The sequence below is a fragment of the Cephus cinctus genome, unplaced genomic scaffold, assembly GCF_000341935.2.
Source record: "Cephus cinctus unplaced genomic scaffold, Ccin1 Ccin1_scaffold0013, whole genome shotgun sequence".
NCBI classification, from domain to species: Eukaryota; Metazoa; Arthropoda; class Insecta; order Hymenoptera; family Cephidae; genus Cephus; species Cephus cinctus.
In genome coordinates this window covers 1,577,865-1,594,731 of record NW_014332762.1, presented here as the reverse complement: position 1 = coordinate 1,594,731, position 16,867 = coordinate 1,577,865, and the positions used below count along the sequence as shown (strand labels likewise).

The following is a 16,867-nucleotide window of genomic DNA, read 5'->3' as shown; positions in this document are numbered from 1 at the left end:
ACCGTTAAGAACGATATATTTGTTTTGAACGAGCGTTTAATAGATTTTACAATAATTTTTAATTAACGTATCGAACTCATTGACATAAATTATAATTGGGTTTACGTTAAAATATTTTTTGATACGGCTTACAGTTGAGAGTAAACAGAACGTATCGCGTGAAGTGAACCACAAATGGAGTCTCGTGTTTCAAATAATGCAAGCTCATGACTGAAGAAAGAATTTTTTGGAGAGAAAAGTCAGTCGTATCTTAACGTTACTCCGTGTATAAGTAGAAGTAGTGGAAAGTTCCGTGAAGAAATTACAAATGATATCTGTATTATCAAGATGGGAGTATGAAGATCTAGAAGAAACGTAAGTCGCGATTAACATAAGGTCTTACAATAGAAATAAAAATTTTAGTAATGTCTTATTATTCTTTTTATAATAGATTTAATTGTAAAACAAATAATTAAAATAATCACGAGTCATGTATGGAGTCTCTCTGGATTCTCTAGATATATTTACTACAGCGCTATCTCTGAGCAGTATATTTACACGGGTTAATTGTCAGCACGCAGCACAATGCAGTACAGTCAGTGGAGATATATTTACATTTGATACAAGTGACGTATAAATGCGGGACTAGTACCTGGTATGGGCACTTGGTAATCATAGATACGTTCCTGAGAAGCATTAGGGTCACCTACGAGAAGAATCATGACTATGCGCGGCATACCCATCGCTGCTAGTTAGGTAGTCAGAACCTGTCCATAAGGTCTGTTTCCTTCAAAGCGCGTGCTCAATGCTTGAAATCGTTGCCGCTAACCAATTGAAAGCAACGCGGTAGTTTCTGATCTTCTCTTCGCTCCACCTGTGAACCCGCTTAATCAGCAGGTTAATTAATTATATACTATTAGACGATTCAGGTGGGCTGCGTGTCACTTATGTAAGTAAGAGTTAATCATCTTACGTCTTGTTAAATATTGTCACTTATGAAATGGCGTTTACAAACGAACGTGCGACGCAATAAATATGCGACTCAGACTCGTGTCTATCGATCGTACGGAATTCTCGACATTTTTAATTTTATTTCATTTAATTTCGAGTATTGTGGTTTCGTTTTTTTGATACTCGGATTGAAACCATTTTATTGACATTCGATTGACGTTTGTTGTGTCAATAATGACAGAATGATATTCTTTGAAAATTTCCATGTAAATTCGAATAGCTACGCTTATGTAACTTTAAATATATGTCTTATGGTATAAAACTTTATTACCCCCTTTTTTTTGTGAGAATATTTTCGAGTTTAATCCTTTGCTTGCATTTTACAGAAGAATGGATCGTGCCAAAGGTTTCTTGGCGGATAACTGTCGAAAAGGAAAGCGTGGTATTTGCGTAACTGTCGTCGTTCTTGGTATTTTTATAGGATGCGCTCTTTTGGGTTATACGGCATTTGCTAGTACGAGTCATAGAAATGCTACTTTAGCACAGGTTACCATTGTAAGTATTTTACTGCACAATAATTCTACACGGTTAACTCTTATAGCAATAGCCCGTGTGGAGTTGGGTCCTACTTAACGAAATTCGAGCCGCGTTACCTGCTGTCGGTCAAGTAGATTTCTGCTTAAGAATGATAACACAATGCTTTTTATTTACAAATTTTTTGTATTTTTTTTAATAGATATTTCGCCACGGTTATCGAACACCTACGGAAACTTATCCAAACGATCCTTACCTGCATTACAAATGGCCAGATGGTTGGGGAGCTTTGACCAAGGTTTGTCATTTCATGTAGTACTACTACTCCTGTGCAGTGATACTCGAATTTTATAAAATTAAAAAAAATTATCCCACAGAAAGGAATGCTACAGATGTACAATTTGGGAAAATGGATACGCGACGTCTATGGATGGCTCATTGGAAAGTCTTATAACAGCTCTACCTCACACGTACAGAGTAGTTATGCTGATCGGTGTATAATGTCTGCCCAAGCATTGCTGGCAGGACTTTTTCCTCCAGATCCGGAGGAAACGTTTCTTCCCGGATTACCATGGCTTCCAGTTCCGGTTCACAGCACGCCTAGAGAATTGGATAAAGTATTTTACTATTAATTCTTATTGTCAAATTTTTAAGTGTCTGGAAACTTATTTTTAACATATACAATATTACTTTTCTCAAGACGATTGTCGTTAAGGCACCTTGCCCACGATTGGATGAAGCTCTAAAGGAAGCGTACCAAAATGATACGAAGCAAACAGACCTACAATCGTATTACGCAGAATTGTCGAATTACACGGGAAAAAAGATATCTGACATAACTGACGTAGAATTCTTATATAATACACTGGAAATCGAGGTAATATTATAACGGAGGATTTAAAAATCAAAATAATCGGAGGTACATAAAAATGAAAGAAATACTAAGATACAATCTATTTGCTTATTAGGATTTAAATAAGCTTACACTACCCGAGTGGACACAAAAATTTTATAACGATAAAATGAAGGAAATCGCTGCTCGTAGTCTTGCAATTTTTACAAGTAATACGTTACAGCAACGTCTTCGAGGAGGTAATTGATATATGTAATTGACTGTTTGCATTCTAATATTAATTGACGAATAATTAATAATATCGTTTCGATCAATTTTAGGACCATTACTCAAGGAGATTTTAGAGCACATGATGGAAACGCGTACCAAAGATAATTGGAGGAAATTGTACTTATATTCAGCACATGATATAACGTTAGTCAATGTACTAAGAACAATGGGATTTACTAATGAATTATTTAAACCCGATTACGGAGCAGCTCTTATTTTTGAGTTGCACTTAGTCAATGGTGGACAAAGTCATGAAGTGAAGGTAAAACAACTTTAATAATTATTTTTAATATTCATTAGAATCTGTTAAAATCCTTAAAGAACTTATAACTGAAATATTCTGCTATTATTCTAAAGGTATTATACTTAAACAGTACACAGACAATGGAACCGCATCGAATGAGTATTCCAGGATGTGAAGATCCGTGCTTACTTGACAATTTAATAAAGATTTTGAAACCGGTAATCCCTGTTGATTGGGATAAAGAGTGTATCTTATCCAATTAGGTCAAACATCTATTATCAGTCTTTGTAAACACATCTTAAGATATATAAAAAATTATATAGATATGTATATATATATATATATATATATATATATTTAGCGACGCAGTCCAGTATCCACTACATCATGGACGGTATATTTTTTCCATAATTATTTATTTATACATTTATACAGTCAGATTATATATGTATATATATACGAGAAATTGTAACTCATAGAAATTTCAATCTAGAAAAATATTTTTATACTATTCTGTATTGTGATTATTGAACAAATATACATATATTTATAAATGTATGTTTATACTTAAAAAAATTAATTTTAATACAACGTGTCTGAAGCGCGATGACATTTTTTATCGAATTAAATAAAGACACATAAAATATCTATAACATGTATGATGGGTTATCCTTACGATGTCCGGGGGATCATAAATAAGCGGAAATTTGCACCTCCTCAAGATATTCTGAGGAAGGTCTGAGACCTTTTTCGAATATCCATGGAACTTACGGAATATCCATTTAGGATATCCGTAGAATCTCCTAAGGACGTCAATGTGCTGTCTGGTTTTTTACTATGCTGATTGGAATTTACGTCTGAGTAACGAAAGATTACTACAGCAATATAAAAAAATATCAATATAGCAATATGTCGTTCTTCACGTTAACTTTTATGGTAAATTATCGTAAATTCTTTTCAGTAAATGACAAACAATATTTGCATATACAGTTACTGTATAGCAATACTTGAAAATTTGTTTTTCTAAAATAGATTAATAAATTCATGTGAACCTTGTAAAATTACACCCCAAATGTTAATTAATATAATATTCAAGAAATACTCTAATAATGATATTGCGTTCGAAAGCCATGTTATAGCTTACCAGGTCACGTAGATTATCATGACCTCTGATAAACATTCATTTACGTCTTCATAGAATTATATCGGCACTTTTGTCTAGCAAAGCAAATCGCAGCGGAGGCAAATTATAAATTGCCCTGCGTCTTTGGAGAAAATTCAGTCTCACGCTGTTCGAGGAAGAGTGAAATACTAAGTGGAATATAAAGTTACATAAATATAGAATGAAGTTTCGATTTTTGTTATTTTTATTATTTGTCATTTTAACATGCGGTGAGCATTAGTATTACAAATTATTTATTCAGTAAATACGACTTTTCTTCGTATTTAAACAGTTTGCATATCAGAAAACAAAACTATGTGACATAAATGAGTATCAGAGTGACATTTTTATAGCGAGTGTTCAATCCAAGCGGCGCTCTTCTTACGGTTACAAAAGACCCTCATACCATCCGAGGCCATCACCTCCTAAAATCTATACGACACATACTACATACAGTAAAACAGGTAATAAATATCTTAAACACACTTTTCTGACGTTCGTCACGGTATTAAGAATACAATTAAATATTTGTATTATAATAATTGAAAGGGTCTGGATCATCTGGGAGGTCAGGATCCGACATCTTCTTACATAGCGAAAGAGGAGGACGTACTAACTCACGTGAGTATCAACTTAATGTAATTATTATAAATAGTGAATAATTTTAATAATCAATTAAATATCATGCAGCTACTTCACCTCCGGCGGTACAGTATACCCCGTGGAGACCCAATGATATTTATTCATAATTATAATTTCTTGTACTCAGGTAATGATTTTGTGATTGGTTAATATTTTCAGATAATTATGGTCCAAAAACTACGCCTCGTAGTGTTATCAGAACAACTGCAGCGCCAACCACGAAATATCCACCATGGGCCAATCCATATATAGCCCCCACTCAACCAACTGTGGTTAATAAGAATAACAATTATCGAGAATCAGTCCCACATACCACCAGATCGCCTATGGGCACTCAAATATATGGCGGATCTCTTCCTAAAACACAAAGTACCAATAGAAATCAATTTCCTGGCATAGGATCTTCAAGCGACATTCGACGTACGAACAATCAGCAGACCGGTAAACCTGGACCTGGACCTTATCATGATACTCGTCCTAAACCTCAGCCTTTTCATAAAACCAACTCGAGTTATAGTCAAATGACACCTATACGAAACCCTCCACCATATCCATTGTATCCAGTGCATCCAACTCCTATGCAAAGAGGTCGTGAATTTCCTCAATTGAATTCTCCACCACCTGTTGGATTTCCTGCAATTCATACACCAATGACTGGTCAAAATCCTCATGTTATGTATCCAAATCAATATCCACATTTACAACCTAATTCTCAAGTCTTTGCAAGCAATCCTGGTGGTTCCTATTCTGGTGGGAGTTATTCAGGTTCTCCTTTTGTTAACCATGGTGGACAAGTGCATTATCCTCAACAGGGCCAAGTTTTTCAGTCTGGATCCTCGCCACCTGTAATCGTGTTACCTAATCAACAAGATAATGGTAGAGGTGTAGGACAAATTTTAAAAGAGGCAATTATCTATTCTGGAGTGAATGCTGCTATGAATAGAATTATTAATCCTAGTCATTATCATGACTCGCATTATTATCATGATCGTGGTTATTATCATGATGCTGCACCAATGCGGAATTACGACACGTCGAATACGTACGTTACATCCCACACGTACAACAATCAGTACATCAACTTACCTCCGGGAGTCGATGGCATTGTCCCGGATCAACCAGCTGTAGCGCAACCTAACGTACCAGTCCCGAATTCCCCAGGTGGTACCACCGGCGGACAAACGTATCAGCCGGGTAGCACGATACCAGCTGCGCCTGGTACAGTAGGCCAGCCAACGGCTCCTGGTACCGCAACCGTAGGACAGCCAGTTGCTCCTGGCACTACAAATGTTCAACCAATTGCTCCTGGTGCGCCATTAGCTGGACAACCGGCTGTTTCAGATTCCACTAATTCCTCGCAATCAAGTGAAATAGCTCCTCCACAGACAACGGCTCCTGGCAGTGGCACTGCTAGTGCGCCAATTACGAATTCTTCAGATCCTCAAAAACCTCCTGTGATTACGTACCAGTATAGGATAACAGACGAAGAACTGCAATCGATATCAGAAGAATTGTTCAATAAGGACGAGTTCAATGCTTATAAATACATCAGCCTGAATATCCAGGGTCATTCTACTGGCGTCAATGTATCTGACCAAGCCGCTAAACCGTAAAATTTCATTTAATGTTACGTAAGTCTATTTTCAAAATAACACTTTTTTCATGAAAATTCCTATTCATTTTTTAGGCTCTTCCAAGTGATGCCTGTAGCATATGAAATACCGACTGTCCAAGCAGTTCGTTCACTGTACCAGCACTATATCCCGGATTCTCGAGTAAATGAGAATATAACGATGGAAAGAATAATGAAAGAAAATATTCTGCTAGATATTTTCTTACTTACAAACGTCATGTCAATAACTACGAAATGGTTGAATAAGCAGGGATTTGTCATTGATAATGATTACGAGATAAAAGAGATGCTTAGGCGTTTATGGTTTACTCCATACCATGGCACTTCGTCAGCATTTGAACGTGTCTTCGCTGCGGAAGTCTTCCCCGGAAATGGTGTCTCTGGTTTACAGGATTGGATCAGCTTCAATTATCATGAATCGAACAATCGAGTCGACTATCTAGGTTATGTCGATATGCTGCAATTTGGAAACGTGAGTCAATAGATAAGAAATGATTTATAAGATTTTATAAATTTTGTGGAATTTACTAACGGGTGGATTAATTTTTCAGAAAGCTGCCCTGTTGAAAGCCGACTTCCGTTTCGATGGCACTCTTCGACACAATGGTACCGTATTCGTTGGCACTTCTCCTGAACTTGAAATGGCTCTATACACTATATGCTATTATACGAGACCTTCTAATGTGTGTCCTATTTCCCTTGGGGGTACGAAGCTCAATCTTTTCACTCAGTCTTATAGATATCTTGATAAGGACACGATTTATTTAGCTCTTCCGGTCTTTTAAATCTTCCACAGACAAGTTCATGTGAATGTCTTAATATCGAAAATGTAAAATATGGGTATACTTTTAAGTGTTCTAAATATATTGTCAAACGTAATTGTATAAACTTATAAAAATGAGGAAATTACTATTAAAACTAAACAATATCTTTGATGGGTACTGTACCACGTAATTGTATGACAATATAAATTTTATCTACCGTAACGGTACACTTTTCAATACGTAGGAAATAATTCCCGAAGGCATGAATTAATTAATCAAAGCATGTTGTCCTCTTAATACAAAACAGAACAACGTGATATATTGACTACCGTAAATCCACGTGTTCTTTGAATCATTTAACAAAACTGACTAAAGAGTATAAATTAAGCAAGAGATACACGACAAGTGTCTCTATTAATGAATTATGACTTTTAGAAGACAGCAATATTTCGAAAAAGCTTTCAGTGGTTGAAAACTATAACGTTACTTTAAATAAATAAGTCATAATTAAATTAAGATCACAATACTTTTGTTTATAGTTTAACGTAATTGTAACAATTATCTCATGTAAATAACGATGAATGTAAAAAAATATAAATAAATTTTGATTTCCGTCTTATATTCATTGACGTCTTATAATACGATTTTGTCAGCTTCCCCAGGGGTCATCTACTTCCTCGTCCTCGTCAATGATGCAAAGTTCAGTTTCCCCTAAAAATTAAATAAAGAATAAACAATTAAAAATCCGCATTCGTTCATCAAGCTCCAGAATGGTAATTAAATCAAAGGAATAAATAAACATGTAATAGTCTATTCCATTATTTCTAGGAATTGGTGCAACGTGTTCTTCCTCGTAGGAAGCGTGACGCACTCGAAGGTCATCTATATATATATATGTATACACATATATGTTTCACCATATTCATCAATATAATATTTCAAGTCTTGATTTACGTACATGGTGCCATCAATACAGAAAACACGTACAAGTTCTAAACAAGTATCAATTAACTTTTGAGCACCTAACGATCTATATGTATAATTTGAACTCAAGCCCAGGTTAAACCCGTGTCTTTTTGAATTGGTTCTACCAGGGAAGCAGGTATGACGTAAAATGAATAATTTCAATAGACATCCCCACTCGTCTAAAACCAGTTGGATGATCAATGGGAAGAGAAAGCCTACGTGTGACTCACTCAAAGCCATACAGCGTCGGATGGCTTGAAACGATCGGCATAGGCTTGCATAGGCTGGAAGGTTGGCAGTGATACTTTGGCCGTGATTCCAAGAGCATCTGTTTTCAAAGCAACTATTTAGTTGAAGTACTGATTAAGGATACCACCATGGAGCTTAGGCCATTTCTGGTCAGTCTCCTGTTTATCCTCCTAATATCAGGTAAGAATCGTAGTAAATAAGAAAGAAAATTCTTGAAATAATCATATAGGATGATGACAACTTGATATCGGTGTTCCGTGGTCAATGCTAATACTGAATATCGGACGAGGACAAAGACCAGACAATTTTCACTAACTCAGAGTGTTTCATCGTGTCATATTTCAATATGCGAAAAATTAAAAGAAGCTAAATTGAGTCTACAAAAATATTTCGAATATTCTAGAAACTCTTAGAAAATGAATTTCCCTCGAATTTTTACGTGTTTTGTTTACGAATATTTAAATATAAAACAATTTGAGACAATATTATTTTGATTTCATAATTATATTCATCTGCTTAGAATTTGCCTACGATAAATAATTTTAATAAATTTTTAAGAAACAGTCCTTGCTGACCTGTACATAGAAAATCGCGAAACTCTTTTAGAAAGTATGCAAAGAAAAAGAGGCTGGAGGAATCTGAGAGAAATTATATATAAAACTAAATTATACCAGTAGAAGCCAAAAAACGAAGGATCAAGTTCTTTTTAAACAATAAATGCATATCTGCAATATTCAGGTGAATTGTCACTGAAGAAATTTTATAAACTTAAGTGAAAGGAGTACCTGAAATGTTATCATTGTCTGTCGATCGTGAAAGTAAATCTGTTTCTTGGGGTCAATTCCAGTGATATATATTTTAAATATATGTAAATAATAGCGAACCATGTTAAAATCATGATTACTTAATCACTCATGAAAATGTTCATACTTGAGAACAAAATTAAATATACAAAACGAGTTGCCATATATAAAAGATGAAGGGTACCAGCAGGGGTGCTGTAACTAGTCCAAGAATAACATTACTCTTCAATTTATCACGAGCACGCCAAAATGGACACGTACTATGATATTATTCAATTGTCGACATCTAGAACAATTTAAGGAGTGCGTCACATTCGTTGAAACGTATGGAAACCGACACTGTACATACGTACAGTACCACTGTATAGAATGTAAATTATCAAAAAATTCCGTGAGAATGAATATAATATTGTGTTTTGGAAGAGAAATTGAAAAGTTCAATGAATTAATTACAATCGTGACATAATACCATGAGCATCGAAAAAAGATTTTTTTCAATATTGTAAGCATCTTTGATTAAAAATATTTCTATTAAATTTTACAGCCTATGCCGATGCCAGGAAGAGCATCAGTAGTAGCAGAAGAAGAGGAGGTGGCAGTGTTTATCGTCCAAGATCGACATCTGCACCCCGAGTAACTCATCCACCCCAAACGCACGGTATATATATTTTTTGTTTATTGCAGTAGGCTGTGCATGTAGTATATTGAAATTCAATCTATGAGTCATCATTCATTTCCAATGAGCATCGTTGAGTATTGCGCATTTTGCATGATCGATATCATGTAATATATCAAAAGTAAATATTATATTACGTGTTAAAGTTCAAAAGGGAAACGTATACCTTACTAGAAATATTAGGCTTTGGTAGGTAACAGCGCATTAGAATGTCTATCAGAATTATCAAAGGTCATCAGTACAATCAAGAGCGGTGTTTGCAATGATGTTATGGTCAATGCTGATCGTAGACAATGAGATACAATTTGTCGGATGTAATTATATAGAGGATACGGTACGAATGATATCAGATGATAGTTTGATGGAGATTAGTCTACTTGTTATTGTTGCTAATCCGACGTGGTTGCTTGAGATACATATATAAATGATAGATTGAATATGATTGAAATTTTGAGAAGGAAAAAAAAAAGTGAGAGGGTATTATTGATATTTTTTCAAAGTGAGTGAGAAACAAAAAGGACAGGAGTACAGAGACTGGGCAGCAAAATTAACCGGTGCTGGTAATGAACAGAAACCAAAATTGAGTGGAACCACAAGCCAACAACATCAAGGTGAGAAAATTCGTGAGAGATATACCATATGGGAAGAGATGTAGTTATATGATATAATAACGTTTGACTGGGTGTTAAATAATAACGGGCAGTAGAATATTTTTTTAAAGCAATGACAAACCGCTTTTTTGCATAACATTGTATCATCACTTTAGAGCTGAATATAGGTAGCCTACGAATGAAATGACGTATAAATGATGAATGTAACATAATAAGTGTGCTATTTATTACAGGTTCAAATCCTAACAAGATTGGTTGGAATATTCCGCCAGCAAGTCAGAAACAAAACAATCCTCCTAGTAATGTGGCAAAACCATCAGCCCCATTGCCTGATCATAACGTGGCAACAAAAGTGAACGCACCTAAGGTGCAATCTGGGTACAATCCAACAGGTATAAATAGTTTACAAAAAGTTGTGAGTATGACAGTTATATCAGATAAGCTATTACAATGTACATTTCCTTTCTTATACAATAGGAAACACTTATGGACAGAACCCATCACAATCCTACAACCCATCAGTTGGACATGGCTACAATCCTCCAGTTGGAGGACAATCATATAATCAACCCTACAATCCATCTGTTGGTCAATCATATAACCCATCATTTGGTCACCCACATAATCCAGCTGGTGGAAATCCGTACGGTCCAGCTGGTGGTCATGGATACAATCCATCCTACAATCAGGGATACAATCCATCAGCAGGACCGTCTTACAACCCACCATCGTATGGGCAAATATATCATCCACCAGCAGGCCAAGGATACAATCCACCTGTCGGACAAAGTATTGTTGTTGTACCTGGTCAAACTGGACAAGCATACAGGCCAGGAATTGGGCAGCTGGCTAAGGAGGCATTGGTGTTTGCTGGTGTCAGTGCAGGAGTTAATGCTGCGGTTAATAGATTGTTACCAGGAGGAGGTCACTCCGGCGGTGGAAGTAGTGGCGGTGGTGGTGTCACGCATACTCAGATTACATACAATAATTATTACAACAATCAATCTGATAGTCAAGGATCAAACGCTCCAGCAGCCGCACCTGCTGCTGCTCCTGCTGCCGCCCCTGCAGCACCACAACCAAATCCTGCCATTCCTGTGGATCCAAATGCAAGTACTACAACAAGCACTGCTGCTCCTGTTCCAAATGCAGCATCATCTAATGCACAAGCCAGTGCAGCAGCAAATCAAAATACTGCAGCTAACTCTAATAGCAATGATCAAAATGCGCAAGGCAATACAATGACAAATGCTAGCCCAACTGGATATATAATAACTGATGAAGATATACAAAAGTTGAGTGAAGATCTTCTCACTAAAGACAAAAATAATGCAAATCAGTACATTACTTTGAATTTGCAAGGGAAAAAGGTAGATGACTCCGTCACTGATGATGCTCCTGAACCGTAAGCATTGTTTAAATATTTTTCATACATTTTTTTATCAACTTCTTGATAATCACAATTCTTGTATGTTACACAGGTTATTAACTGTTAAGCCTGAAGCTCTTGAAATTCCAACTGTTAAAGCTGTTCGATCACTTTTTGATAATTATGAGTTAGATGTCAAGGTGAAAGAAAATGTTACACCAGAAAAGCGAAAGGAGGAAATGGAGCTACTTGATACTTTCCTGGCAACTGATGTATTATCAAGTGCTATGAAATTTTTAGCAGATAAGGGTTATATTCCTAATGACGAATACGAGTTTAAAGATGCTCTGAGGCGCATCTGGTTTTCCCAATTTAAGAGGGGTGATGGAGAGCCATCCAGTTCTGGTTTTGAGACTGTATATCTTGCTGAGAAATTTGATTCAGATATTATTGGTCTACATGATTGGATTTACTTTAATGAACAAGAAACTGCAAAGAAACTCAACTATTTGGGATACATTAAAGATGTTGGTCTTGGAGATGTAAGTATTACTTAAATTTTGTCTACAATTGGGGTATGTATGGTGTATGAATACTATAGTGACGCATTTATTAATTTTACAGAAGGGTGCTATTGTGAAATTACGTGATTCATTGAATGAAATTGTTCAGCCTGTGACAACAATCTTTGTGGGTACATCACCAGAATTAGAAATGGCACTGTATACTGTGTGTTTCTATACACGTCCTAATGGACCTTGTCCAGTTTCTTTGGGAGGAAATAAATTTGTCATTATAGCTCACAGATTCAACTACTTTGGCAAGGACATTTTAGTTTCAGCTTATCCTGAAATATAGTAATATTGCATATTTGTTGTTTTGATATCAATATCTAACTTTTTTTTATAATATGTGATTTTATACATGAACCACAGGAAAGTTTATGATTGTATAATGCATTTCGTGGAATATTCATAATATTTTACTAAAAACATATGAATAGAAGTATATGCATTTTAGCATCAAACAGAAATAAGAGTGCATCTGATGTACTATACTTATGAATTATTTCCTATAATATTATTTTAGAAGTATACTATGTTACAGAAGGTAGAAATTCTTGAGAATGACTGAAATGTTGTATAAGAGATATGGAAAAAAATATTCAAATAAACTTGTGACTCTTTAGCGCAGCAGAAAACCATTATACTTTCAAAACAAAATCCATAACAGTGTAATAAAATAACATACCAGTAGCTGCTTTGGTTGCTGTCTTGTAAAATCTGAAAGTATCAGCAATGGTATCAATGATGGTCGTCCATGTGCACAGCGATTTGGAGCACAAGTATCTTTCAAAGATTCCACAAGAGTTTTACACTGTTCTAATGTTAATGGATCACCAAATTTAACAGCACCTAAAATAATTCCCAAGTATTATTATCCCATAAAAGTATTTAATTAAGTAAAAAAACCTTTAACGTATGTGAAGCATATGATTCTTACCATGACAAGCTTCAGTTGCTACAGCTTGACGGATGGTTAAAGGTACAATGCTGACTGTATTAGCTGTTATTAAATTTTCAGCTAATTCCAATAATAAATTTCGCACTGGCATAAGTACTTTCGTATCATTTTCATTGTATATTCTTTTGGCAAAGCACTTTGGTATGCTAATTACTCTTAAAGAATAATTATCCCCTGCTTGCAAACGTATGCCAAATTGTTTCAATAAGTTAGGATTATCTAATAGGATTTGACAAATATGAGGCTTCATGATCTCCACAGTGATTGGTTTCAGTAAGTCAACAGACACGAAGACGTTTTTTCGTAAAATACTTTCATAACGAATTCTTTCGTCCATTGCGTGCTGATCAATAAGTATCAACAATTCCTTGTCGTCCTGAACGGTCAACGCGGCTATGAATTCAAGATTTATCTGGCCGATCGCTTCTAACAATGTCACAGATTTTCTTTTCAGTGTGAATTCACGAATGGCTGTATCAATTGTACAATGTCGTACATCTAAATCCTGCCGCCGACCCATACCTAATATATTAAATAATGTATTACATCTGATATAAACATATCAATTTACAATTTAATGATAAAAAAATAAATAAAAAGAAATAACCATATGAAGCAGACTCTAGGATATTTCTCTTGACGTAAGTTTCGATGTTTGTTTTATATAATAATCTCTTTGAGCCATAGAGTAAAAGATTATTTAAGTTCCGAGGAAGAAAATCATAGTGTTTACGATTTTCATATTTATTCAAATGTTTATCATATGATTCTTTGCCATTAACTTTTGGTTCCTTGCTGTGATAAGACCAGTCAGACCATTCAGAACCGCAATACAAGGTATCTGTTTCTACTTGATTCACATGAATTATTGTTTCTTTGGCATTATGCATTTTATTCGAATCATTTAAATTTATCATAATATTCACGTTAGAAGTAATATTCTTCTTGTCGGATAATTCGTTATTTTGAAATAATGCATGGAACGTATTATGTGAGCGTATTTCCATTGTACTTTTATACGTATTCCTTTGAAGTCTCGATCTTCCTAGTTTCATATTGAACAGTCGTTTCCTCATTAAAAGCATATCTCTTCTTATCATCTTTCGAAGTACGCTGGTGAATTTGTTAATTCCTTTCACTTCTCTTGTATTATTATACTTTCGTAAATGACGAATATAATTTGCAGTTTTTATTGAGGTTATATTTTCTGGTGGCTTAATTTTAATTAATCGTTCAGATCGAATTGAATCCTTCTTCTGCAAAGTTTGACGTATGTATTTCAACATCAACTTACGATACTTTCCTCTAAACTTCTGTAAGCCTTTGATGCTGTATGGCATGGTTTCATCTGACAAAGGATTATCCAGCTTAAGCAAATATTGTGCTTCGCTTGTTCGCGACAAGGATATATCTTTATGTGCTGACACATCAAATAAATCTCTGTTTGTTATTCTATCCTTTGGTAATTGCAGAGGCAATGCTTTAAAATTGTGTATAACATTTTTTCTAATGGCTTCTTTCATAACTTCCCGGATCACTTTCAGTTTATTAAAGTTTATCCATGTCATATTATTTTCCGTAATAAGTTTGTATTCCGTCTGTACACAGTTGATGTATAGTATAAATGACAAATTCGAAACTTTGTTCCTTTTCAAATCGAGTTTAGTGTCATGAAAATTTTCGTTCAACGTTTTTAATATTAAATTCTGTATCATTGGACAATGCACGTAAATCCCATTCACAAATATATAACGAAAATATTTTATTCCTATATAGATACGGATTCTTAGTCAGAAAGTATCATCCAGTGAGCGACATACGTCGCAGAATGGATATTCTCTCGCTAAAATGATTTTAAGAAGTTTGATTAAAACTCTCGTTGGAATGAATAAATCAATAATTCGCTCTTCTGTATCAACCATAAGTCTGAAAGTAACCTATAATACAAAAAATATACTTAAAAATAGTTAAAATGTTCATCATTATTCACGAAAATATTAAAATATATTACATGTTTAAATAATTTGGCGTATAAAGCAACTAAATATTGTATTGCATTTATATCCGCATTCATTTCATCTATTCTTACAAGCCCGTAGACTGTCACTGTTGTACCGTCTAGCTCTCGTGAATAAAAATTTATTAGCTGAGGAGCTTCATCTTTGGAAAATATCTAAGAATAGAAAAGAATTTAATGAATATATTTTTAAAACTATATAATAAACTAAAAGTGTTCTTTAACAATACAACTAATACCTTCACATAAGATTCTCCTGAATATTTGCTCCATATAAATAAATAATTCGATGAATTTCGAATTTTATACAACAGATTATTATAGTTATAATCGTTTTCATTTGAAAAATAATTTGTATGAAATGATTCTCCAACATTTCTTAAGACTTCTACAGGAATGCCAGAACTGTCATCGATTATTTGAATGCGATTTAATGCAGAAACAAACTTAATATATATCCTATCAGCACCCTTGTCAATGGAATGTTCAATCTAGAAAAAAAGACGTTATTAGTATAATCATGCTATCAAACTTATTTGTAACAATACCTACTGACTTATATATATCATAACTCATTTTCCGCATGATTTTCTATTGTAGACCCTCATTTATTTCTTGAATATTGTTTTACAACTTCAATTACATTGCTATACTTTGTTACTCAGATTTTACATCTATCGATATATGATTTTTTTAAATGGCAACTTCCGTGCTATTTGAAATATTTTAGTACGAATCTCTTTATTGTCAATTTCGTAAACCAAACATAATTCCATTGTGGTGTCATGGACGCCAGAAGAAATAATTCGTTTTACACATTTTCTTATGAAATTAAACTTATCGCTTCCAATATTTTCTTAACTTACCAATTTGTTTATACATCGCACCGATAATCCGAACCTCAGATATAAAGTATTGTTTAACATTATGAATATATGTATAATTCGATAAATAGAATTTTCAATATTTGGAAATTAGATAAGAGCACGCACTATCAATGATGCAATTTCTTACAGAATAAAGATACATCACTTAAGTGGCAGCTATGGTGATGGCCCTACTAATCCATGAACTATGTATAAGATCAGGGATATCAAATAATATTACATGCTGATTAGCTATTTCAATTGTCACCATGGTCAAAAGCATAATTGTACCATTATATTTTTAGTTACTTCTGCAGTATGTCATTTTCATTGGAAATTCTATTATCCCTAATAAAATTTTTCGTAGACGAAAAGAGTAAACGCTGAAAAATAATGTGCATAATAAATATTACTGCAAAGTATTTTATTTGAATCGAATAGTAGTATGACACATGTGACGTCAGTTTGGCATAGTTTGTGTCTACGATGATACGCATATGTAAGGAGCATACGTATAGTGATTAGTGATTAATGTTGAGCGCGACGATTATGAAGTTTCCCGAACTTTCTAAAACAATATAGAAGTGTCTTATCGGAAATTCTTTGTTTTATCTAAATAATTGTTGCATAACGTATACAAATGAGAAATCCACGAGGTAAATGTTTTGTTTATCGTTTTATGTAATGATGATAAATGCCAGTTATATAGAATGTGTTTTTATTATCATATGTATTATTAATGTTGGCTAATAAT

At 34.3% G+C, this 16,867-nt stretch overlaps 4 protein-coding genes across 8 annotated transcripts; 3 read left to right on the top strand and 1 right to left on the bottom strand.

The window, feature by feature from the left end:
• Positions 1–78: 78 nt before the first annotated feature.
• LOC107264394 (prostatic acid phosphatase) lies at positions 79–3,389 on the top strand. 4 transcript variants are annotated; one of them, XM_015732626.2, is made up of 8 exons: positions 79–354; positions 1,317–1,485; positions 1,667–1,762; positions 1,842–2,081; positions 2,165–2,341; positions 2,433–2,556; positions 2,638–2,849; positions 2,962–3,389. In XM_015732626.2, exons 1-8 carry the CDS (start codon positions 308–310, stop codon positions 3,004–3,006), a joined length of 1,110 nt encoding a protein of 369 aa, XP_015588112.1. In that variant the 5' UTR covers positions 79–307; the 3' UTR covers positions 3,007–3,389. The 4 variants fall into 4 exon arrangements, with proteins under 4 accessions (XP_015588112.1, XP_015588091.1, XP_015588094.1 ...); XM_015732605.2 differs by having other exon boundaries at positions 2,945–3,389; XM_015732608.2 differs by lacking the exon at positions 79–354 and adding an exon at positions 711–928 and having other exon boundaries at positions 2,945–3,177.
• A 670-nt stretch (positions 3,390–4,059) lies between these two features.
• Positions 4,060–7,651, top strand: LOC107264337. The gene is made up of 6 exons (XM_015732492.2): positions 4,060–4,223; positions 4,347–4,457; positions 4,543–4,614; positions 4,795–6,244; positions 6,323–6,740; positions 6,820–7,651. The coding sequence occupies exons 1-6, from the start codon at positions 4,175–4,177 to the stop codon at positions 7,051–7,053; spliced, it is 2,334 nt and encodes a 777-aa protein (XP_015587978.1). The 5' UTR covers positions 4,060–4,174; the 3' UTR covers positions 7,054–7,651.
• On the bottom strand, positions 7,540–16,254 carry LOC107264385 (DNA mismatch repair protein MutL). Its single transcript, XM_015732599.2, has 7 exons — positions 16,114–16,254; positions 15,487–15,738; positions 15,242–15,403; positions 13,838–15,167; positions 13,210–13,752; positions 12,958–13,121; positions 7,540–7,743 (listed from the first exon to the last, which is right to left on the bottom strand). Exons 4-7 carry the CDS (start codon positions 14,943–14,945, stop codon positions 7,702–7,704), a joined length of 1,857 nt encoding a protein of 618 aa, XP_015588085.2. The 5' UTR covers positions 14,946–15,167; positions 15,242–15,403; positions 15,487–15,738; positions 16,114–16,254; the 3' UTR covers positions 7,540–7,701.
• On the top strand, positions 8,277–12,899 carry LOC107264345 (poly(U)-specific endoribonuclease homolog). 2 transcript variants are annotated; one of them, XM_015732504.2, is made up of 7 exons: positions 8,277–8,427; positions 9,595–9,708; positions 10,227–10,337; positions 10,571–10,729; positions 10,815–11,742; positions 11,819–12,248; positions 12,331–12,899. In XM_015732504.2, exons 1-7 carry the CDS (start codon positions 8,376–8,378, stop codon positions 12,562–12,564), a joined length of 2,028 nt encoding a protein of 675 aa, XP_015587990.1. In that variant the 5' UTR covers positions 8,277–8,375; the 3' UTR covers positions 12,565–12,899. The 2 variants fall into 2 exon arrangements, with proteins under 2 accessions (XP_015587990.1, XP_015588001.1); XM_015732515.2 differs by lacking the exon at positions 10,227–10,337 and having other exon boundaries at positions 12,331–12,894.
• Positions 16,255–16,867: the final 613 nt, after the last annotated feature.

What these genes read in the sequence shown, in the direction of transcription:
- LOC107264394 (XM_015732605.2), top strand. Translation starts at nt 308, where the DNA reads ATGATATCTGTATTATCAAGATGGGAGTATGAAGATCTAGAAGAAAC. An exon ending in CGCCTAGAGAATTGGATAAA is followed by an intron (nt 2,082 to 2,164) that starts GTATTTTACTAT and finishes ACTTTTCTCAAG; the next exon opens with ACGATTGTCGTTAAGGCACC. An exon ending in ACAGCAACGTCTTCGAGGAG is followed by an intron (nt 2,557 to 2,637) that starts GTAATTGATATA and finishes GATCAATTTTAG; the next exon opens with GACCATTACTCAAGGAGATT.
- LOC107264385 (XM_015732599.2), bottom strand. Translation starts at nt 14,945, where the DNA reads ATGATACAGAATTTAATATTAAAAACGTTGAACGAAAATTTTCATGAC. An exon ending in CCTAGAGTCTGCTTCATATG is followed by an intron (nt 13,753 to 13,837) that starts GTTATTTCTTTT and finishes TTAATATATTAG; the next exon opens with GTATGGGTCGGCGGCAGGAT. An exon ending in AGCAACCAAAGCAGCTACTG is followed by an intron (nt 7,744 to 12,957) that starts GTATGTTATTTT and finishes TTTAATTTTTAG; the next exon opens with GGGAAACTGAACTTTGCATC.
- LOC107264337 (XM_015732492.2), top strand. Translation starts at nt 4,175, where the DNA reads ATGAAGTTTCGATTTTTGTTATTTTTATTATTTGTCATTTTAACATGC. An exon ending in ATTTGTCATTTTAACATGCG is followed by an intron (nt 4,224 to 4,346) that starts GTGAGCATTAGT and finishes ACATTTTTATAG; the next exon opens with CGAGTGTTCAATCCAAGCGG. An exon ending in ATATGCTGCAATTTGGAAAC is followed by an intron (nt 6,741 to 6,819) that starts GTGAGTCAATAG and finishes TTAATTTTTCAG; the next exon opens with AAAGCTGCCCTGTTGAAAGC.
- LOC107264345 (XM_015732504.2), top strand. Translation starts at nt 8,376, where the DNA reads ATGGAGCTTAGGCCATTTCTGGTCAGTCTCCTGTTTATCCTCCTAATA. An exon ending in TCATCCACCCCAAACGCACG is followed by an intron (nt 9,709 to 10,226) that starts GTATATATATTT and finishes ATTTTTTCAAAG; the next exon opens with TGAGTGAGAAACAAAAAGGA. An exon ending in ATCTGGGTACAATCCAACAG is followed by an intron (nt 10,730 to 10,814) that starts GTATAAATAGTT and finishes CTTATACAATAG; the next exon opens with GAAACACTTATGGACAGAAC.